Source organism: Rhinolophus sinicus, linkage group LG09, assembly GCF_036562045.2.
Source record: "Rhinolophus sinicus isolate RSC01 linkage group LG09, ASM3656204v1, whole genome shotgun sequence".
Lineage (NCBI taxonomy): Eukaryota > Metazoa > Chordata > Mammalia > Chiroptera > Rhinolophidae > Rhinolophus > Rhinolophus sinicus.
In genome coordinates, this window is record NC_133758.1 from 100,242,706 (window position 1) to 100,266,069 (window position 23,364).

Here is a 23,364-nt window from a genome sequence, read left to right on the forward strand (position 1 = left end):
CAAATACTTTAACTGCCATAATGAAGCAATATATACAGAGGGTGCAAAAAAATGTATACACATTTTAAGATATGGAAAAAATTATTGAAATTGTAATACTCAAATGTATATAGATGACAAAAGATGAAAAGTTGTTTGATCTCTGCAATTACAAGAGGTGCTCCAAGTGGTTACCACCAGCGTCCAGATACTTGATTACAGTGTACAACGCTGCTTGAGCAACTGTGACCAGTGTCCACTTGTATACATTTTTTTGGCACCCCTCCCCCCTACTTGTGCTTCACAGTTCTCAAGGTGGTATGAAATTCAAATGTTCTAAGCCACATCCTAAAAAAACAAACAGCCAGGAAAGGCAATGGATTCTTGCTGAATCCTTGGGCCATGTCTATGACAGGAGCTTTTATCCTCAGAGCTACGCATAATGTCCATGTATTTGTATGTAAAATTGTTCTATTGTTTTTCTGTAAGTTCCTTTCTCCAGACTACTTCACAGGGTAAATAACCGGGATTAGAAAGCTGGTGCATATTCTTACAGATCTTATTCTACACATAAAATAATTTAAAAATCAAGTATTTGTATACAAATTGTTTTATATGTGCACTTTTCCCCGGAAGACAGATTGCAGTTTTTTCCAGATTTTTAAGGGCTCCATGACCCAAAAAAGATAGGAACCAGTCTGAAAGTTTCTCACCTTCAATGAGCTGAAATTATTTAGATTTTTACTTTAGTACTATAGGTATCAGAAGAGGCCCAGAAAGATCCACTTTTATTTCTATGACGTATACCATGCAATCTAACACATCTAGTCTTTAAACCTAATATATGTCTACATATGTATGTAACCTTACACCTGTGCACCCATTTCTGACAGTTCCCCTTTATAAAAGAACTTGCCTCTTGTTAAAACCACTCCTCCCAACCCCTCTCCCCAGCAAGGCTCAGCCCTTGGTGATCATCGCTGTGCTCTTTTCTCCAATATTCCAGGTATTCTACTGCCTTAAGGTCATTACATGAGCTGTTCCCTATACCTAACGTGCTCTGGCCAGATAGCTACAAGGCTCCCTTCCTTACCTTCAGATTTTACTCAAATTTCACCTTCTCTGCGAAGTCTTCAAAGACTGCCCTAAACTTGTGACCCTCCTTCCCTGCTTTTTCTCCATTAACACATACGTAATACATCTACATGTTAGTTTACTGTCTCTTCATATGGCTACTAGTTCGCTTCCAGATTGTGACTGTTTTCTCACTTTTTGTTGATATACTGCTTAAATCTTTAAAGTATTCCCATAGTCAACAGATTAATGTTCTCTTTAAGGCAGTGAATATGTCTTTTAATAACCTGCATAAACCAAAACCCTGTAGGGACTAACAAGAGATTGCTTTGTTCTTTGGATATCATCTTTATTGGCAAAAAAAATTTTTTTTAAAGACAAACATTTTGAAAAGTAGCTTTTTAATAAAGATGTCTGAGGCACTTCAATACCACAGATCCTATCAATCTATTACACAGATCATAATAATCTAATTTTACTCCCACTGCTTTGAGGGAAAAAAACAAAGGAGCTCATGGTCCTATAGCTTTTTATAAAACATCCTCCACATCTTTGCTAAAAAACTCTCCCCTTACATTACATTACAGTCATTTAAGTGTGTTTCCTACTAAAATGTGGGCTTCTTGAAGACAGTAACCATATTATTTATCGTTCCTTCAGCATGATTCTTGATATTGAATACTCAGTATTTACAACTTGGTCAACAAAAAAGGGGAGAGAGAGTACAACAAAGGTTTTTAAAAACTGAATAAGAAACAAGGATTATACATTTAGGTTTAAGCAAAAATGTCAGGAAAAAGGAAGGACTGGTTCCCAAATCAATCCAATTTTATTTTCCCACTGTAACACAATAAAGAGACAATTCCATTTTCGAAGAAATTAACTTTTATTTGAAAGGAGACTACTTTTCCCCACACATATCCTCTAAGGACTCTATATTATACAATAGCCTGCTTAACCATTGTCCTAACACCAAAATTTCTAACAGCAAAGTATACAATTGCTCTAAGTAATAAATAATAAAGGTTGTCCTTCACTGATTAAGGGCGTACTTCAACTTCAATAAACTCAATACAAAAAACACACTTTTAAGTTTGTAATTTTAACAGATGTATTTTAAATACAACATGTTTTATAGGCGTCCACAAGCTTCCCATTTTTAAAAAGTGACATAATTTTTAGGGTTCAAAAACTCCATTCTTCAAAAGAAATAACCAAGTGTTTTCTTTTATAGCTTCAAACTTTCTGCATTCAACTATTTGACTGCTCCATGCCACCCCTGACAAATGTGACATGACTGAACTACTTTATGTGTTACTATCTTCCCCAAAAGAAAGTTAAAAAAGGAGTTCACTGTAAATGCAGACTTCTAATACAGTGTCTAATACAGTATCTAACACAAAAGAAGCTTTAAAAAGATTTCTTTCCTCATTTAATTAGCCAGTTTATTTTCTAAAAAGAAGAAAAAAAAAAAAACTCCCAAAACTGAAAAAACAAAAAACAAACCCCGAACAACACACCATTTACAAAGCATAACACTGGGAGCTCCTTTTTTAACTCAAGATGTTAAACTACTCAAAATGACAGTTACATCTTTAAGAGAATAATAAAAGGGGTGGAAAACAGCACTCCAACTGACAAAGTGTAGATGCTAAATAAACCAGAGTTTTTTAAGGGTTCTTTTTAAGATGTAGGAAGGATTAGAGAAAGCCAGAATTAAACAACAAAAGAGAAAGAGGAAAAGATAAACATGTCCTCAACTGCAACCATTCTGTTTATCAATAGCGTCCTGAAAAAGAAAAAAAAAAAAAGGCAAAATGAATTATAGTTAGACTTGCCTGTCCTTTTCCCAACTATCAACAGTCACCACACACCCCAATTTTCTACAATCAACCATTAAAGTTAGAGATAAAGTTCTTAATGCTACAAAAGCACAAGAGCACATACGTGGGCTATAGGAACGAGATCTTGATCGTGATCTGTATCGACTATAGTAAGGAGATGGTGATCTTCTTCTGTAGGAAACAAAAGATTACTTAGCATACACATAATCCACTGAAGTAGATGAAAATACAAATTTCCCATCATGCAAATAACGGACCCAAGATAACTTTTAAGTTCTTCGTCTGCAAATGATAAACAATAAGTATATGCCCCAACAATTGGCAGATACAGATAATCACAGCCTTTCAGATAATTTTTTCCTACTTTCTCAAGAAAGCATCATATAAAATCTTTTAAATATTTTTATTAATACATATCAAACATCAATTAAAAGTGCCAAATACTACTATCACCTAATTCAGAACAGAAATCCCAAGTTAAACATTACCTGTACCGGTAATCATAGTCTTCATATCTGTCGTAACCACGCTCATACCCTCTCTCATAGTAAGAGTCTCGACGCCGGCCGCCGCCACCACCTCCACCGCCCCCGCCGCCGCCTCCGCCTCCACCGCCACTACTGCAGGAAAATGTAAAAATGTCACATCAGTGTGAAAGATTATTCTGCAATGTCATTTAATACAAAATGGTACTTTAAAAAAATAAAGTAAAATAGAGGAAGGAGGCAAGATAAGGGAGAAAGGAAACGCTGTCATGCCAATTACTTCCACGTCTTAGCTGGCTAACGCCCATGGTATTCTGCTACGGCTTCCTATTCTTTACAGAAATAACCAGGAATGATTTCAACTCTCCAAACTATAAACTGCTCTTATTAATGCACTACCCAAATCAATAGGACTTTACAACAAGGTAAAATGACTGTGCTGGAAAACAGTACTAAAATGCTAAGATGTGTGCCCTTATGACTAATTCAAAGCAATTTAAAAACATCAAGAATTAAAAAGTAACCAACCCTAAACAGCAAGAAATGAACTACTTTACACTAAGGTCCAGCACTAAAACAATTTCAAGCTCTAGTGTTTAAAGCTTTGGCAGTGAATTTAAACTAAGCCCTCTTTCCCTACTGTGTTCTCAACTCATCATAGGGACACTTGTTCACTTTAGTTTGCCAAATCCTACACTGTCCCCAGTAAGCTTTTAGATGAAACTCTATATTACTGCTTTCATTCTTAAGACATAAATACTGTCTTTGGTTGTATTAAAACAAACAAACAGAAAAAACCACACACACCATAAAAGCCTCCGTTTATGTTCTACACAATGTGAAAGCTGGTTTTTAAAAAACAAACAAACAAAAAACCACGCTATCAGTAAAACCCCTCCCTATTCACAGAGGTTTCCAACGTCACATGAGACTAGAAAGAGAATACTTTCTTAAGAGCATACAATATTTTTCTAGTATCTAATTGTTCTATTTTTATAGTACCATAGAAGGGCCAGAAATGCACTTCATTATTTTTATTTACTCCTTGCTCGAATATGTATGTCCACACACACATATTCACATGAGCATATGTACATATATGTGCAGTTGACCCTTGAACAACATGGGATTGAACTGAGTGGGTCTACTTACACATTGACTTTTTTCCCAGTAAAATACCTGTACTGTTTTTGATCTATGGTTGGAAGTGTGAGGACGCAGAGGGCTGACTGCATGCACTGATCCATGCCACGTTACATAAGGCACTTGAGTATCTTTGGATTTTGGTATCCACAGGGTGGACCCAACCCCTGGTGGACACTAAGGGACAACTGAGGTTTTGGGGAATCAAAAGTTATACATGGCTTTGACTGTGTGGAAGTCAGTGCCCCTAACCTCCGAGTTTGTTCAAAGGTCAACTGTATATATAAAACCTAAAGAAACTATATACAAATTAAATAACTTTCAATTTTAATTATAGGAAAAATCATTTTACCTTTTGACGCATCAAAATTTTTTTAGCCATTTCTGATGGATTTCTGGCTATAATAATCTAGCTTAGGAAACTTGAAATCTTACTGAGTTGGTCGGCCCATGTAGATGCCTGGTGTAGGTGTGTGCGCTCTCTTGGTGATAGAATAATCCACACGAATTCTTCTACCGTCCAGCTCCATTCCATTTGCCCTTTCCATAGCCTTTAAAGGAGAATAGGCATAGAATGTCATGCATAATTCACCAAGGAGAAACTACCAAAATTGTAACAAATTTAACACATTTTCCTTTCAAAAATTTAAAACTTAAAATTGGGATAGTGGGCCAGCCCCGTGGCTCAGGGGGTTGGAGCTCCGTGCTCCTAACGCCGAAGGCTGCCAGTTTGATTCCCACATGGGCCAGTGGGCTCTCAACCACAAGGTTGCCAGTTCAACTCCTCGAGTCCCACAAGGGATGGTGGGCAGTGCCCCCTGCAACTAAGATTGAACACGGCACCTTGAGCTGAGCTCCCGGATGGCTCAGTCGGTTGGAATGCATCCCCTCAACCACAAGGTTGCCGGTTCGACTCCCGCAAGGGATGGTGGGCTGCACCCCCGGCGACCAGCAACGGCAATTGGACCTGGAGCTGAGCTGCGCCCTCTACAACTAAGACTGAAAAGGTCAACAACTTGAAGCTGAACGGCACCCTCCACAACTAAGATGGAAAGGACAACAACTTGACTTGGAAAAAAGTCCTGGAAGTACACACTGTTCCCCAATAAAGTCCTGTTCCCCTTCCCCAATAAAATCTTTTAAAAAAAGGGATAGGATTTTACACATTAATCCCTGCTAGATGCATGTCAATAGTATTGACTTTTCTAATGTACATATGGACGCGTAAGTGGGCTGTGATGGAAGACTGGGGGCAGCAGCAACAGCCATGGAAAAAGAAGGAACTACCCAACTCAGGGAAGCCCGCATAACTCTGAGGCTGCGGTAACTAATTTCAGTCTGGGCAAATCAAAGGAGAAACCACAATTCAGCTGACAAGTCTAAACTAGTCAAGACATTCCTTAGGCAACACACTGCCACCTAGTGAGCTCCAAATATAAAGGAACCTTGAAATCTGTCAGTAAGTGCTCCTACAGTCTTTGTATCTGCATTCACTTTCCCCATCAGTTTGCCCTTTGACACTAATACTAATAAATTCAATAATACTTCAACCACTTTAAAAAATCTGCAAGAAGTTCTTTGGAACTAAGTTGCCATTTTCATTTTATTTTACCCAGAAATAAACCTGGGGGAAGAGGTATCAAGAGATAGGACAAACAAGTTTCGTATTAAAAAACTGTGATATGGTTCATTTCCAACATTTACTTCAGATCAGATATCCTGGTATTTCTAAATTTACACCCTGATCCCTTAGTTGAGAACAGGAATAAACAAATCACAAATACAGTAGCCTCCCTTAACTGCAGTTTTAGTTATCCAATCACTGTATGTTAACACTAAAAACAAAACAAAACCATAATACTGACAAATGTCTATTAGAATGTCTGTTATATAAATGTAAAAACATTTATTTACAACCTGAGGCATTATTTTGTTAGAACTAGCCAGGTTTTTCAAGCTCACCACTATTAACATTTTGAGATTGCTAATTTTATGTTGTGGGCGCTATCCTGTGCTCTATAGGATGTTTAGTATTATTCCTGGCCTCTACCCACTAGATGCCAATAGTCTATTATTTTTAAAAGATAGGTAACATTTATTATTGTTTATGTTACAATCAAGCACTCTTGATACATAAAGCAATAATGACCTACATATCCAACTGTCACATGGAAAATGGTACAAAAAATGCCAGTACTTGCCATTTCTTAAGGTTCGACAAAAACCTTAACAATGAGCCTCAAATTCCTTAAAATGGAGTTTTCTAACTCAATTGTGATAAATTTTTAGTATAGAGAAAGCAAGCCTACTGCTTCTTTTACACTCCAATACCTAATACATGAGAACAGCACTATTTTAAATCACCAACATTGATTAGGATCATTCTGTTAGGCAAATTAAGAATGGCACTAAATAAAAATGCAAATATATCAATTCTTCTCATGTATTACTTTCCAATTATAGAACAGGATAAATGAATATTGAGAGAATAGAAAAACAAAGCTCTGTATCTAAACACAGGCAGCTAATCAGACACAAAATTAAACAGATTAAATCTAAATACCATAATTCTAAAAAGTGAATTTAATCATCTGCTTGGAGCACTAATAAGGCTTATCCAAAAGAAAACACACACTTCATTTTTTCCCATTAACTCAGAAAGTGAAACTGGCCATTCCAATTGTAACACTGAAAGGCAGAGTTTGAATCAAGAATGAAAGAGGACATGTTTATGGAACTGCAAGTCTGTTAATCAACCTTTAACAGTAACTCAATACTATAATCATGCACATTAGAAAATTTCCCAATTGACACAATTATAAAAACAAAATTACCTCCTTTGAATCATCTATTCTCTCAAAATAAACAAAAGCAAATCCTCTTGACCGTCCAGTTCGCTGATCATAAACCACGTTGACGCCACTCAATGGTCCATACCGAGAAAATACTTCACGCAGATCTCTCTCTGTTGTGTACAAACTGAGGCCAAACACTCCAAGACAAGTGTTGGGATCTGGATTCGCCTATTGAGTAAAGAGGTCATTTCATTTTAAGCTCCAAATTAAAATAAAAATTAAAACAGAAATACTTTGAACACCTCACCCAATATACAAAGACTATATTGTTTCAAGTGACTTGGAAATAATGTAAGAGGGAAAAAACCAGATGAGCCACGTCCTACAGTTCATAATACACCCAGGCCTTGGCTAGAATATACTTCAGGTTGCAGCCTGAGTAAAAACAATCCTACTCTCTATAGCCCAGCAATTTTCAGAATTCATCCAAGAATTCACCCTTAGTTTAATGCCGAATTTTCAGATTATCAAAATGTTTTACATCCCTTATAGATTTGTACTTAATCTGACTTCATCTGTAATTGCTGATTATACTGCCATTCCCCCTTATTCTTTAGCAGACTCCAGCAGTTAAATGATACAGTATCACATAAGCACAGCATAGAAGTTAAACACAGGAACATTAATCAAGAGCCTGGTTGAAACCTGGGCTCTGCCAGTTAGCGAAAAAGCAAATAAACCTCAATGTTACATATCCAAGATTCGATTTCCCTATCTATACCATGGTAGCTTACCTTACAGAGATGTTAGTATTAAATGTATTAAAGAACTTACAGAGATGTTAGTATTAAATGTATTAAAGAACTTCGCACAGTGCTCAATACTACAAGTGCTAACTATGAGGTGTGATAAAAAAAATATGGTGAATGTTTAAATAAAAAACAACTGATTACAGTAGAAGACACATTATCATTAATCCCCCTCAAAATACTTCCCCTTGCTTCAAAAACTTATCCTGTCGTTCTTGCCACTTTCTGAAGCAGTTCTGGAAGTCCTCTTTCATGAGTGTCTTTAGTTGTGCTGTCATGGCTGCCTCAATGTACTGAATCGATTCACAACGTTTACCTTTCATGGTCATTTTGACTTTGGGGAAGAGCCAGAAGTCGAATGGTGCCAGATATGGTGAATAAGGACACACTGTTGTTTTTATCTGACAGAAATTGCCACACACCAGAAGCAATGTGTGAAACGGAGCCTTTCCATTGTGATCACCAAGTGCCATCCAACAGAAACAGACAGCTCTTCAGTGGGGGGGTGGGGATGGGGGGTTTGGCCAGAAGCTGTGCGTGGAACCTCAGTTACAGTGTGTGACAAGTTTCAACTTATTCAGTGTAGTCAGTCGGGTGTGAGCTATTGTTGACAGAAGGTGTGTTTTAAAGTGTCCCGTAAATCATTCTCCATCATGACAACGCTCCGTGTCACACATCACTTTTAGTACAGCAATTTCAGTCAAATAAAAACATTACGGTGCTTCCCCATCCACCTTGTTCACCGGATCTGGCACCGTGAGACTTCTGGCTCTTCCCCAAAATCAAAATGATTCAGGACATCAAGGCAGCCAAAACAGCGCAACTCAAGACACGAAAGAGGACTTCCAGAACTGCTTCAGAAAGTGTCAAGAACGATGGGGTGTGTTCGAAGCAAGGGGGAGTATTTTGAGGGGAATTAATGGCAATATGTCTTTTACTGTAATAATTTTTTAAAAATTTAAACATTCACCATATTGTTTGATCATATCTTGTATTACTAGTTTTCGGTATTTCCTTGTTGCCCACCCCCCATAAAACTTTGTATCTCAATATTCTCAACTCAGTTTATGCTTTTCATTTTAATTCTTGGAACATACCGTTTCTTCCCAAATTTCGTCTCTTTTAACTACTCAAAAGTCAAGAAAACATACTTAAATGCATGTAAATCATATTCATACACTCAAGGATGTTTCTGAAACACCACCTTTAAACAATGGTCTTGCTCTCATAAAAGCAAGATATTATGCCATGACTAAACACACATGAAAGACAAAATCAGTTTCCATCGACTTTTAAAAACCACATACCCTGCTGCCTGTATGTCTTCTCCGGTTAGACATTGGAGAATGACTCCGGCTCCTTCGACGCCGGTATTCTGGTGTGTATGACCTACTTCGAGACCGTCTCCTATGAGAGTGAGAATGTGATCTGGATCGAGTGTAACGTCTGTGAGAATGCCTCCTTGACCTCGACCTTTGTGAGAAATAAATTTAGGTGAAAATACTGAAACAAAATTGCCAACGCCAACGATCTACACATACATATATCCCTGCTTATTATTCTCAGTTCCTTTCTCCTTTCTGAGGAATCGCTATTCCTCCTCTTATTCTCTTAATCACTACAATATTCTCCTGTTCTCAGTCTATCCCTTGTACATTCAATCTCTTCACCTTATCTTACAAGCACGTTAAGGCTCTACTTTCTTTAAAAAGAAAAAATAACAAAAAAACAAAAACAACTACCTCTAGGCATGAAATTTTGTAATATTCAGCGTGGATGACCCTTGAGGACATTATGCCAAGTGAAACAAGTCACAAGAAAACAAATACTGTATGATTCCACTTATATGAGGTACTTAGTAATCAAAATCATTAAGACAGAAAGTACAATTGTGGTTGCCAGGGGCTGGGAGAAGGGGAGAATGGGAAAGTCATTGTTTAATGGGGATAGTTATGGAGATGGATGGTGGTGATGGTTGCACAACAATGTGAATGTATGTAATACAACTGAACTTTACACTTAAAAATGGGTGACTAAATTTTGTGTGTACTTTACCACAAAAGACAAAATAAATCACCAACTACCATTACCACAATAAAATCCTTTGACTGAATCACTTACCATCTTCTCAATATTGTTCTATATTCCCTTTACTGTTAAGTATCACTTCCTTTCCAATCTTTCTTTAGCCTGCTGCAATCTAGCATCTACTAAATTAATTCATCAACCTAAATGTCCAACTAACCTAACAGTCTTCATTTCTGTTTTTGTCTTCATTTCTTAAAGCTTTCTACAGCATGTCACCCATCTCTCCACTGCCAATCCCCTAGTTCATCTGTCTGATTTCTAGTTGCTCTCAACCAGTCCTCTTTCTTTGCCTATTAATGCAACAACGATTTCTTATTTACTATTCATTATGACTCATCCTTAACTAAACACCCAGACCAGCTATACAAAAGTGTAGTGATAACAGCTATACAAAATAACTTCTATAAGGCATTCAATAAATGTTATAAACGCTAAGGGCCAGAAAGTTTAGAAAGAGAGCACATGGGTGTAGGGAAGAAAAATAATGAGGGACGGCTGTTCAAAACAAAGAAGGCTAATAATAAAGCTGGGAGGCTTAATAGACTTTGCTAGGTAGACAGGCGAAAAGGGTCCTAGGAATAGCAAGAGCAAAGGTTCCTTGGCAAGAAGACATGAAGATGTAATCAGAGGATTGCAAAACAGTACAATCTGCAAGAAATAAGGATACTTATGAAGGAAGTAATGAGAGGGAAGATTGGAGAAGGACTGAGACAACATTGTATAGAAGCTTGAATATCAAGCTGAGAGTACATATTCATTGAAGGTTGCAAACAATTAAAGCGTCTGCGTGGGAATGAAAACAATAAAATGAGAGGCCTATTATCTAAAAGAAATTAATCATTTGGGGGGTAGAACGAGGTATGTATGAAGAAAACTTATATTTGCACAAGAATACCAAACAGGATATTTCCCATTTTCTTTAGACTAATTTACAGACTTAATTTAGAAAAATAAAAACATTAATAAGAAAATTGGTCACTTAAAATATTAATTGTTACTTTTCAAACAGTAATGAAAGGTGAGACATTAATTAAAAACCCTTCAAGAGTGTCTATCTTTTCTCTAATCAGGTAGCAACAAGTATTATGAAAAAATAATTAAGGGAATAAAAAGTGTTCGTGCTATCTAATGTTTTTGGGTGACACATGGGTAGAGAAGTAAATCAAGTGATAAGAGAACAGCTAAGGGAAGACATTCTAGGCTGAAGTCAGCAAATGCACCTTGCACCCCAAATTACATCTGACCAGAATTCTACCCTGAACCTACTAAGGTCAGAGTCTTCAGGTATACGATGTAGCTGGAATGTCAATCTTGAAAAAGCTTCTCATATCATTCTGATAATCAGTACAACATACATCATACATACATCAACTTCCTCTACACTAAATTACACGCCAAGTCTCCAATGGAGAAAATTATCTTTTTGTTGTGCAAATATTATTGAAATAAAACCAAACACTAATCCTTACATGCCAAGTACATTTAAATCAACTGACAAATTTGTTTTAATTGGGCTTAGCAATGACTCTACCTTTAAGTCTCTATCTAGAATATATTATTTCTAAATTCTACAATTTGAGAAACACTACGTGATTGTGCATCTTTGCTGAAATTTCTATACAATCCCGCAGCAAAACTGAGGGATTTAGCAAAAATCATTTTGCCCTGAAAAATCCAAGGAAAGCATTTTAAGTATTACTTTAAAAACACATACCTGGATTTTGATCTTGATCGAGAATGGGATTCAGAATGTTTGGAAACCCTTGATGGACTACGAGATCCTGACCTGCTCTCCGATTTTACACGAGCAGGAGTTCCAGTTGGAGATTTTGACTGAGAGCGAGACTCCTAACAAAGAAGACAGTATTACAAATGGCACTGGTCACGCAGATGCCTAACACCTAACATTTAAAGTACCGTAATTATTTATATTGATTGCTCCTGAAAAACAAATGGTTAGGCAACGCCCTCCAGAAAAAATTTCAGCTCATTAATAACCCAATGTTAATACTGCTAACTGTCCTCAATAATTCCCTACTTGAACCAGAGCACCAATTCTCTATTAACTAAGTAATCATGCAAATTCATCTACAACTTGATCATACAGACACTGGAACATAAACCATACATTTACTTAACCTAGGACCCATTCATTCTTCCAGATTCTTTTAATTCTACTTCACTCTTGCTTTCTACTTCTCTTCATTCTTCATTGAGTTTTTCATTTTTCATACTTCGTGTATTCTTCCCCAATTCAAACAATTCAAAATAGCCTTAAAAAAAATATTCAAGTGCTTCTATCTGACCAATCTTCTGTTCAATTTTTTCCCCCATTCAATTTTAATTTTCTGATCTTTAATACTTTTCATTAGCCTTCTTTTATCTTGATTTATCTTCCACATTCTTGGAAAAAACTCTTCAATTTCTTCACGAACATTAACCTTAATGGAAAAAGAACATTTAGTATATTTAAGCACGTGGGGATTATAAAACTCTGCTGGAGTTCAGAATGTTATCTACCAAATGGAAAAGCCAGCAGGTAAAGTGCAAATAACTAGTTAATTTAAAAAAACAATTTTATAATCTTTAAAATTGTTCAAAAGTCTACTTTCTAAAAATTAAAGAGAATTTACTGAATTTCTCTAAATGTTTTTACCATACTCTTCACCCTCCTCCCCTTTCATGTTTCATCCTAATTCCTAAAATGTGAACAATTTTAATATAGTTAATTCAAGCATAAATCTAACATTAACTGCAATCCCCCCACCTATGCTTTACATTTTCTCTAATTTATAACCTGAAGATTCTTAGTGATCTTAAACTAAGCTTCCACTAAGCCATGCTAAGATATCAAGATATATATAGTTAAAGCAAAGCATCCTAGGCTGAAGTATCTGTACACACCCATCTTAACTCAAACATTATAGGACACATGCTGAGGTTCAAAGAAGTAGAAAAAATTAGTAAAATTATGAACATCTCCCAATTTTGTTTGACCACTATCTTTGCTCACTCTGACGTAACCAGAAAAATATGTTCTGAAGTAAAAATAAGCATATTGAAAAATGGGGAAAGCATGAAATTCTTAAAATTTCCCCTTTGGCTTGTAAATTCCTTATGTATGTATTTTTGCAACTGTGTCATTTAAAAACTCTGTATTATCCATGATGTATCATAACGTACAAGAAGCCATTACAAAATTAGTAACGCGGGCTTTCTTTTTTGATCCCACCTTTTTGTTCAGTTTTTGCATATTTTATGCAGTTATGAATATTTGTACTCCCCTCAGTGACTATATCCTATACCAGAAAACTGACTGGCTTCTGAAAAAGTTGAATATAAATCAAAACTTTCCAAATCAAGTAATTTAAAACTGATTAAGTCTTCCTTTTTTTTTTTTTTTTAATTTGACTGATACATGAGGCACCTATGACCAAAGTACAATTGACAATTTGGTTTCTCTGCCCATTTAAGCCTTGATTAGTAGTATAAATAATTATCCCAATTTCACACCAATTTTCATTTACGCCAGAAGACGACCATGCAACACCTTAAAACTTTCCTTTACTTTGCGCTTAATGGCAAAAGACTTATTTATCAAAAACTGTACTAATGCTGCCAAGCCTATTTATTTTTTCAGCAGAAAATAAAACTGAAATATATTGCTACCTTTCTGTTCAATATTAACCTTCCCCATTTAGCCACACACAATAAGTCCTTCACTACATCTCACATACTCTCTAAATTCCTGGACAAGATGCCTGCAGCAGGCACAGTAATACTCAATACTTAAATAAAGAAAGAAAAAAAGAAAGAAAGAAAGTAGGGCTAATTTGCTCTTTATATAACAGATACGCTGGTAAAACATTCATTTATGCTACTGTTGAATAGCAGTAGATGGAATAGGATCTATAAGCGTCACCACAACCCTGTTATATATACTCATATCAGAAGGTTTTGTGCTCTATGACATTGTAAACCTTTTATTTGACTAGGATAGAAATCAAAATCTTACATTAAAACCCAACATTTATTCTTAAATGTTTATGTGAAGCTTTTTGTTATGGGATAAAAATTTTATGGTCCAAATACATGTGTATATTTGATTTTCAAGTCTTCCCTCATAAGCATAACTAACAGTTGAAAATTATTCAAGTGATGAAAATTACCACTTCTTAGGAATTAATGTAAACAAGGTAACTCAGTAACTTCTTAAAGTTTGAATCCCAGTTCTGGCATAGCTACATATTGGGGGGAAAAATGCAATTTTCCTTTTAGTTTGTTATGAAAGTATTAAGATATTACAAAATATCTTTTCAAAAGATATCAGCGTATTTTTAAAGGACTGCTTTTCATTTTTCAAGGTGTCACAAATACCTAACCTCCTTTGTTGCCTCTCCTTCAATTTTGATACCAGAGAAAACTAAACCTGCATACATTTCTTCTTGGAATCATTCAAGGTTAAGAAACAGTCCTTTTTATTATTAGTTTCTGATGTACAAAGCAACAGTGACTAGACATTTACACCCCTCACTAAGTGATAACCTCACCGAGTCTACTACTGGTCTGACACCATATAAGCAAGCTATTACAGTACCATTGACTATATTCCCTATGCTGTATTTTACATCCTGTGACTACATATATTTTAAAATTACAGTTGATAGTATTATTTTATATTAGTTTCAGGTGTACAGTGTAGTGGTTAGGCATTTGTGAGAAACAGTCCTCTTAACTCCCCTTTAACTCCCGATTACAAAGCTGTCACTATCGTTTTAACCTTCCAAAACAATTTAGAGACTAGAGATGAATAAACTACAAATATAAACTTTTAATTCTTCAGAATTATTTTTACTATAATACCTAAAAAATGGCCTGTCATAATAACTAGCAGTTAAATCTTCACATAGAAAAATATTTGCATTAATATTTACCATTTTTAAGCAACTTATTTCTCAAAAGCTGGCACCAAATAAATGTCTTTTTTACTGAACTGTGCATCAGCAACCAGGCTACAATAAGCCCTTTATAGACAAATGCTAGTTTATCCTTTTCTACTTTTGACTTGTAACCAAATCATATCATGAATTTTAATATAAATCTAACTACTATAAACCAAAAGCCAAGCAGAAAGTTCTCACAGTACAACCTGTTTAAATGATGTGTGTTTGTTCTTTTAACTATTCTTTATTATCAAGGTACCTATATCTGGGGTTAGCTGAAGGACACAACCAAAAATAAAAAGGAGGAAGCTAACTATAAATATTAAGAGTATTCAATAAAGTAATCTAAGACCATGTTTCTTTTCTGTGTTAAAATACAGGTGCATTTTACACATTGAAAATAACTATGTCCTATTCCTTTAATCAGGAGAATGTATTATTAAATACATGCACACACTGTCGCAGGACATGAACAACTACGCAGGCAATAACTGCCGTGTCGTTTAATACAGCTAATGTAGGTGGAAAAAATTCCAACAATATACATGTGTAATACTTAAAGCCCATTAAATAAACACATAAATCAATATAAATGCTACACTGTAACCAATTCTAATATTATGGTAAGGCAAGTTCTATGCCAAGTAATACTGCCAAGTTTACACAAACTCAAGTCTATATGAATATAGTATAAACTTTTAAAACAAACTTTCTCAAAGTATATTTTCCTACTACTTTATGAAATTGGAGATCTATTTCCATAGAAATACACTCGTGCATTTAGGTAAACTGTATGTGTGTGTGTGTAGGGGTACTTATATTACTCAAATAGCTTAATATTTATTGTACTAAGAACTTCGCTCTCTAGGACCTGTGGGAAACCTGTGTTGATTCAATTCTTTAATTTCAGTCTACAGACATAACAGTTTTGCCTCCTTTCTCTTGAGTATGATAGACTTTTTCTTTTACAGACTCTTAGGCTTAATACGAGAAATATCCCCAGTCTCTCTTCTTAACCCATAGCTGCTACTAGAACAATTCCTTAAAAAGAAAATACCAATTGCTCACAACAGCTATTTTAAAACAGTAATTTCCCTTCTTTTGAGGTCGTATCTGAATGATGCATTCTAAGTGAGATTACAGTGGTCTTTGTATCTGCAAAGGCTCACTGGTATTCTAACACTGTGTCTATATGCTCTAAAGTTTCGAATAATTTTGGGAACGCTCAACAAAGAATTGGCGCTTATACATATATAATCAAATTTAAATTCATGTCATAACTGTGAAATTACCTGTAAAATTTATATTTTGTACAAGTTTAATTTAAACATGGCTCATAAACCAGCCAGCTTATTTCACGATAAACTGTCATTTCCAAAACTCTAGTGTATAAGCAACAATTTCAAAGGTATAGAAAAGTTTATAAGGACTAAGATGTCCTCTTAGGTACATTAAAAGCCAACAGACAGCAACTGAAAGCAAACTACTAAGAACCTGTTACTGAACTCTCTAGTTATGTTCTCATCTTCTAACATCATGAAATATTTATGAATCTTGAGTAAGACTACACGGCCTGAGTTCAAAGGAAAAATCATAACTTTTCTTCAGATTGGTCAGGCCTCCTCACTCACACTTTCGGTGAAAATCATAAAACAATAAGAAGTATACACAATAATACATGGTAGTAATTTAAAGGAGGTAGGGGAAACCACATTTCCTTTCATATTCCCCTCAAACTCTTTTACAGTGTTTACTGATTCTTTTCCTCCCACGATCTTTACCATTTTTCTCACCTCTACTCCTGTCCTGCTAAATCTGTTAGGACATATGAACAAATATCATTATTAACTCAGCATGTGAATATATACCTTTTTACAAAGGTCCCAGGGTTAGTTATTTGATGCCTAAGCATCCACTGAGACTACAAACACAAAGTTTTCACACTGTCTGACAAGTTCTAGAAAACTATGCTGATTATTCACGGCCATTTCACACCTATCATATTACACGTGTTATACCAGAAGTAAACAACTTCAGTTCATTTACAAAATTAAGTCCATAAAGTTTATTTGTATTTTTTTAACGACTCATTCCTAAATATTTAAATCCCTTGCTAGTCTTTCACATCCCATGACTATTTTATTCTCTCTTAGGAATGGTACAAACCATAAGCACCATGTATGTCAAATCTGTAAAGTTACAGTTATGTACTATGGGTACAATTCATTGCATTGCTCCTTTTTAAAATCCTACTTTCTAGTTCTATTGAGCAAATTAGCACCCTTCGGTGAAAGAATTTTAAATATAAAAATCTTTGAGCATTAAAATATTTCAAGTTTACAAATTCTTTGCGTGAATAGTGGGAGTTTTTGATTAAAAAAAGCATTAGAACTGGATGATAGTACTTAGTTTTAGGACTAAACTAAACCCAAGAAAATAAGACTGTCTCAAGTTTACTACAACACTTATTATAAGGAAGCCTTACCCTTTTGTAACAGGTCGATGTGATGAGAGGAAATTAAATTGCTGAAGGAGCTGAACTAAGTTTTTTTTTAAAAGCTAAAGTGCTGACATACTTATCTGTAAAACAGGGATTCAATTTTATTTACATTATTTTTTAAAAAAGGAGGGGAGAGGGCAAACCTCTCTAGTACCCTCACACTTAAAATTTTCAGCAGAAAATTTAAAAACCCAGTTTAAGGACTTTTTTTTTAAAAAAAAGGAACAAGTCCCCAAGCTGGATTTTGAATGGCATAGTCATCACCCCTATTATTACAAATCAGGTGTCAGAGAATAAACCTTCCCCTATTTCTGCTGTTCATCAAAGTATTAACACACACAAATTTTAATTCCAAATTGGTACAGACGAATTTGTGTTTGGCTCTTCACTATGTCATCCAGTCAATAATCTCATATATTAAGAAGAGGAGCCCTAAGTAAGTCTAAAAAAAGTAGGAGCAAGCTCTCAAAAGGGAACAATAAGTAGTAATTTTCCTCTTCAACTGTACTACAAAGCATAAGACAACTGTGGAATTATAAGCTGGATCCCTACATGATAAAGAATCATTAACCTCCATTAAAAACACTGGGCCATTGTATTAGAAAAAAATTGGACTCAATGTTTTTTTCTAAAGGACATTAAAATTTTTTGAGATCGAAATCCTAATTTTAGTTGAAGCTGTGAGAAGCGAATAATTCATTCTTTTTGAAGATAATATGCAGAGTCATAGCTCCAGTGCCAACCTGACTCCCAGCTCTAAAAGACATTTTCACTTAAAATATCCCAAGAAACTGCTTTGATGATTCTATTGATTTTAAGGGCACCACTATTCTCCTGGATCCCTTAAAAATGTCTCACTTATTCTTTACATCCCATTGATGTCCTGTTTAGATCAGATTTTTTATAATTCCCTTCCTTAAATATTTCAACCGGGCCTTGCTGCTCCTCCTGTACCAGCCTATTCTTTGCTAAAATTCTTTTCGTTATGCAATTCCCAGAATTAAGAGTCCAGAAATGGCTCCTTACTGCACCATGGATTAAGTCCGAATTCCTAAATCTAGAATTCAAAACCCTGCATATTTAGTCTGACTGTGTATTTAGTCAAATCTATCATCTCTCACTATTCCAGCAACCTACTAATTGTCACACCCATGTGTTCATTTTTCTAATCATGAGATCCAGTGTAAGTTTTACTTATTAGGTAAAGTTTTTCCTTTCCCATAGCTCACAAAACTGCTCAGCTCCATTTTCTGAATTCCTTACTAATTCTATCACACAGTACTTAATTATATACTTACTTTTACCCAGATTTGAGCTGTAAGTCATCTCAAATAAGACTTCAAGTTCTCTTTCACTGAACACCTGGCCTTTTTAATAAAAAGGCAGCAGATGCTCAGCAGATTCACCTCAGGCAGAAGGGAATTTTGGTTGGTTAACTCTAAGGGTTACTTATAACTAAATTCAGTCAATTATATTTTCTTTCCTAAAGTTCTTTTACTCCAGGTTCTTTAAAATGGAAGCGGCATTAATCTATAATAGAAAATTAAGCTCCCGTAACTGGTTTTTAGCAAAATCCATTAATGGCTGAGACACTGAAGTACAGCGCAGTCTTTTTAAAAAAGCCTATCAAAATATACACAGCATAGGTTAAGTATGCAATGAGCAAACGGCTGGGACTTGTAGATCTCCTATTCCTGGCTACATGGTCTGTGGGTCTCAGTTTTTAATTTCTAAAATGGTGAGAGTACTCCAGCCCTTGGAAAAATTATTGTGAGGAGTAAATTAGAAAATATGTCATTTTTTTGTGGGGGGTATAGATTCTAAAATGATACAAAAGTAGGAACTATTACTGTTAGCCCAGTTTCTCTAATGTGTTCTACAGTCTCTAGAAAGTTACCTTCTAATTCTAAATATTTTTTCAGTAAGATGGTGTTACTATGTGCTGTTTATTCTGTAAAGAAAATGAAATCTGAATACTAACCTATCAATTTTTTCTCTATTTTAGTCAAGAGTTTGAAGTATAACAATTACTTAAACACTTCAAAAACATGATGTGAAAATCCTTTCTAAATGATGATTACATTTAGATACAAAGAACACAAAAATTACATTCTGTAAAAACTTTTTAAACTGTGGTTTTGTGGTGAGACAAAAAGATCACTGTACTTTAAAAACCAAAAGCACTAGTGAATTGCTTTAGAATTAAAAAAAAGGTAAAGTACACCCTTAGAAAAGCTTCTGGCATTCTTCTAATTCTTTAACCAATTATGAAAAAAGACAATTACCTCAACCTACAAAAAAAAAGACATAATAGGTGAGTGTGGGCACATTCATTATTCAATCTGAGTTCATTCACACTAAAATACATTTTGGTATCACAGTGTGAAAAAATATTTTCTATGACCACAAACACTATTGGGGAGAGAGGTACAAACCCCTTTTCTATTAAAATAAATTAATACCTACATACATTTTAGCTTACAATTGGGTGGAAGTCATCTATTAGGTGGGTAAAAGGATAATTATCTAGAACTTGCTCCATTCCTCCACTTGATGACTAATTAAAAAAATAAGACCTCAAAGGGAAACAAGGTCTCAAAATAATCCTCTTCACTTCCCCACAAATCAAAACAAACATGAACAAAAATAATTTTTTTACAAGTTAATTGAAGGAAAGACCAATGGACAGCAGAATTCCCATAACTACCTAATATTTTCAAAACAAGCAGCAGCTTACCACCATCAAGTGCTTTTATTACATGATTTAAAAAAGTTTCGTTGGGACAATAATAAATGAGCAGATTCAACCATACTCATTTATATCTATGCTCCAGATTTTATTTTAAAAATCCGATCTTAAAAGCGCTGAAAGTAGCCTTTTTGTTTCTAATCTCTTTAAATCTCTTTTCTCAAAAAGAACAAAAGCCCAAATCCACCTTCTGATTTAACTGTCTAGTTCCAGGTGTTTATATTATGAGCTTTTAAAATAAAAAAATGCATTCCATCCAGCACACACCTTAAGTGTTTTTTTATGCGTTTCCCCTAGTGACTAGACTACCAACACAACAGCCAGAACAGCTGCCTGGAGACACCGTTTGCTTTTCTGGGTTTCACACTCACTTCCATTACTAGGGTAACTTCGGAAATATAACTCAAACGTTGATAAACGTCTAGTCCATTTAAGCTTACGATAATGTATCTTTGTGATGTTTATTTTCATCCCCCCCAAATAACGAAAACCTTTGAGCCCTCTTTGCTGAAGGATGGGTTGAGAAAAGAAATGGGAGAGGGCCTGAAATTTTCAGGTAGCGTTTTGAGTTAGAGAAGAGTATAAACTGACTAGCTATTTTTAAAATACTGAGCCATGAAATGTGTTCAGTTATGTAAGATTAAGACAGAAGATTTCTGTTGCTTTTTTTTTTTTTTTTAACCGTAAAAAACCTGTAAAGGAGCGGTCAGTTTTTAGATGAAAGGTCACAGGAAGAAAAGCATTAGAAGTTCAGAGATAGAGGGAAAAAGAACCCAAACATCAAGGAATCAGAAAAATAAGGCGTTATAGCATTTCTACATTTTGAAATGAAAGGAAAGTAGAAGGGGCATTATAATAGGGAACAGGGCTCCTCGCGTAGTTTTCCCCTCACAGCTCTCGTCTTAAGAACGCTTAAGGGTCGATGCGGTCGTTGACTAACCACTTCATTAGGCTCGTCCCACCTTCAACCTCAAGGCTTTCGCCTTTATAGACGCAACGCCGCCGGTTGCAACAGAGACGCGGCCGCTCACTGCAACAGAGAGCCAAGGAGACACAGGCCCCAGCTAGTCCCCAGCCAGCTGCTGCCCGCCCGGACGACAGCCCCGCGCACTTTCGATCCCGAGACCCTCTACGATGCTCGGGGTCGCCAGAAATGCCACCGCAGGAAGCACCTACCACTATCCGGTCGGAGGGGAACTCCCTGCCGTCTCCGCCCGCCCCACCGCGACGGGGACCCAAACCTCGGAACAGAGATAAGGAAGGCTCAGGGGTGGGAAGAAGGGAGGGCGCGCTGCAGGGGGAAATCGGACCCAGGAGTCCAGGCATCAGTCAGTCAGTCCCTAAAAAAGGGGAGCGAGTCATCCGTGGTGTTTGGGGCAGGAGTGGAACCCAGAAGCCATCTTGGGATGTGAGGAAGCAACCGCGATGGCTCCAGAGGCTGCTCCCCAAAGGCCCCCGCAAAATTCCCCGCAACCCAGCCCGACCGTGCTCGTCCCCGTGAAACCCCGAGCATCGGGCCGCCGCCGAAGACGGCTCCCGCGGCTTTGTACTCACTCTGCCCTCGAAGTTGTTCTCCTCTACATCACTCATGTCGGCCAGGCGCTCCCCAGAATTAAATAAGAGACAAGTCTCGGCTTGAAGGCCTATGGCCTAATCAACCCGCTGACTGGACCGTGGGGAGAAGGAAAGGGTCGGCAACAACGGCCGCTACACTCCACTCCCACTCGGTCTCAGGCTCCTGCAAGATGGCGCCGTCGCCGCCAGAAATCTTGTGGCCTCGCTAGTGCGCAGCGTAAGGGGGCGGGACGTCCCTGTGACGTCAGGAGCCCCGCCTCCCGCGATGCTTTGTTGCGGTCTTGGCCTACCCGGCTGGGTGGCGTGTGCTCCAAACCTCGTGCGTAGTAACCTAATCTCAAGCGTTGGCCGCCAAACTTCAGACTCCTTTCTAATGCATCAGTCCTTTTCAAGATGTTTAGTCACCAGATGAGCTTTTATTGACCTTGACTCCTTTATATATTTTCCAAGTGGATTCTTATGACGGAAAAAAAAAGGAAACATATATGATTAGTAGGCTTTTATTTTTGGATGTTTTTTGCACTCTTTCTTTCCATCAACGTTGGTGCTTTGCAGTGTGTCGAGTGAACAATAATACTGACTAGGTAGTCTGTCACCAAAAAGGTTTTATTTGGGAAAAGGAAAAAGGGCTGCAACCCAGCACCTGCAGACCCAGCAATCCAGATGCACATCTGGCTTGTGTGCTAAGAAGGAGGGTATTTAAGGCAGGGAGATAGGAACTTAGAACCATAGAGTTTTATGAAAAGGAAGTTAGGACCATGGAGTTTGAATAGGTGAGCTCATGAACTTCCATGAGTTAAAGTGCTATAGACGTACCAGCTTGATCAGTTTCCTTCAAGTCCCAGTTCATCCTTATCAAGGGCTATAAAAGTAAAACATGCACAAAGGGGGTTATAATGAAAAGTCACAGTTCCTTGCCTCACTCCTCTCTGTCTCCAGTCCCTCCTCCTGGAGACAACTGTGTCAATTTTATTTTTTGATAATGCTGAGCTCCCTACTACTCTTTGATTTAGATGTTTCCCAAATCGACTTGATTCCTAATGGTAATGTTTTCTGAGGTGACTTTGAGCTTTATTTGTATTTTGCAATTTTTAAGATTAGTTTCCTTTTAAAAGTTTTTCCTCATAATACTTTTCTTTACATTCAATATTATTTCATATTAATTTCAGGTATACAGCGTAGTGGTTAGATATTTACATAATTTAAGAAGTGATCCCCCTGAGTAGTGTATAAGCCACCTAGCACTATGCATAATTATTACCATGTCATTTACTATATTCCCTATGCTTTACTTTACATCCCCATGACTATTTTGTTACTGCTAATTTGCACTTTTTAATACCTTCACATTTTTAATCCTGCCCCCCCAACCCTCTCCCA

The 23,364-nt window shown here is 36.4% G+C and overlaps 1 protein-coding gene across 6 annotated transcripts; it reads right to left on the bottom strand.

Moving 5' to 3' along the window:
* Positions 1-1,920: 1,920 nt before the first annotated feature.
* On the bottom strand, positions 1,921-22,217 carry TRA2A (transformer 2 alpha homolog). Of its 6 annotated transcripts, none has more exons than XM_074340862.1 (9): positions 21,964-22,189; positions 12,357-12,658; positions 11,932-12,065; positions 9,437-9,602; positions 7,360-7,548; positions 4,961-5,076; positions 3,386-3,517; positions 3,001-3,068; positions 1,921-2,842 (listed from the first exon to the last, which is right to left on the bottom strand). In XM_074340862.1, the coding sequence occupies exons 4-9, from the start codon at positions 9,467-9,469 to the stop codon at positions 2,832-2,834; spliced, it is 549 nt and encodes a 182-aa protein (XP_074196963.1). In that variant the 5' UTR covers positions 9,470-9,602; positions 11,932-12,065; positions 12,357-12,658; positions 21,964-22,189; the 3' UTR covers positions 1,921-2,831. The 6 variants fall into 6 exon arrangements, with proteins under 6 accessions (XP_074196963.1, XP_019583264.1, XP_074196960.1 ...); XM_019727705.2 differs by having other exon boundaries at positions 12,346-12,658; XM_074340859.1 differs by having other exon boundaries at positions 11,932-12,658; positions 21,964-22,217.
* Between the last annotated feature and the right edge of the window lie 1,147 nt (positions 22,218-23,364).

Excerpts from the sequence above, each read along its gene's own strand:
- TRA2A (XM_019727684.2), bottom strand. The coding sequence starts at position 21,999 with ATGAGTGATGTAGAGGAGAACAACTTCGAGGGCAGA. Across the intron at positions 12,066-21,963 it reads AGAACAACTTCGAGGGCAGA|GAGTCTCGCTCTCAGTCAAA; the intron begins GTGAGTACAAAG and ends CTTCTTTGTTAG. Across the intron at positions 7,549-9,436 it reads GAAGACATACAGGCAGCAGG|GCGAATCCAGATCCCAACAC; the intron begins GTATGTGGTTTT and ends TTTACTCAATAG.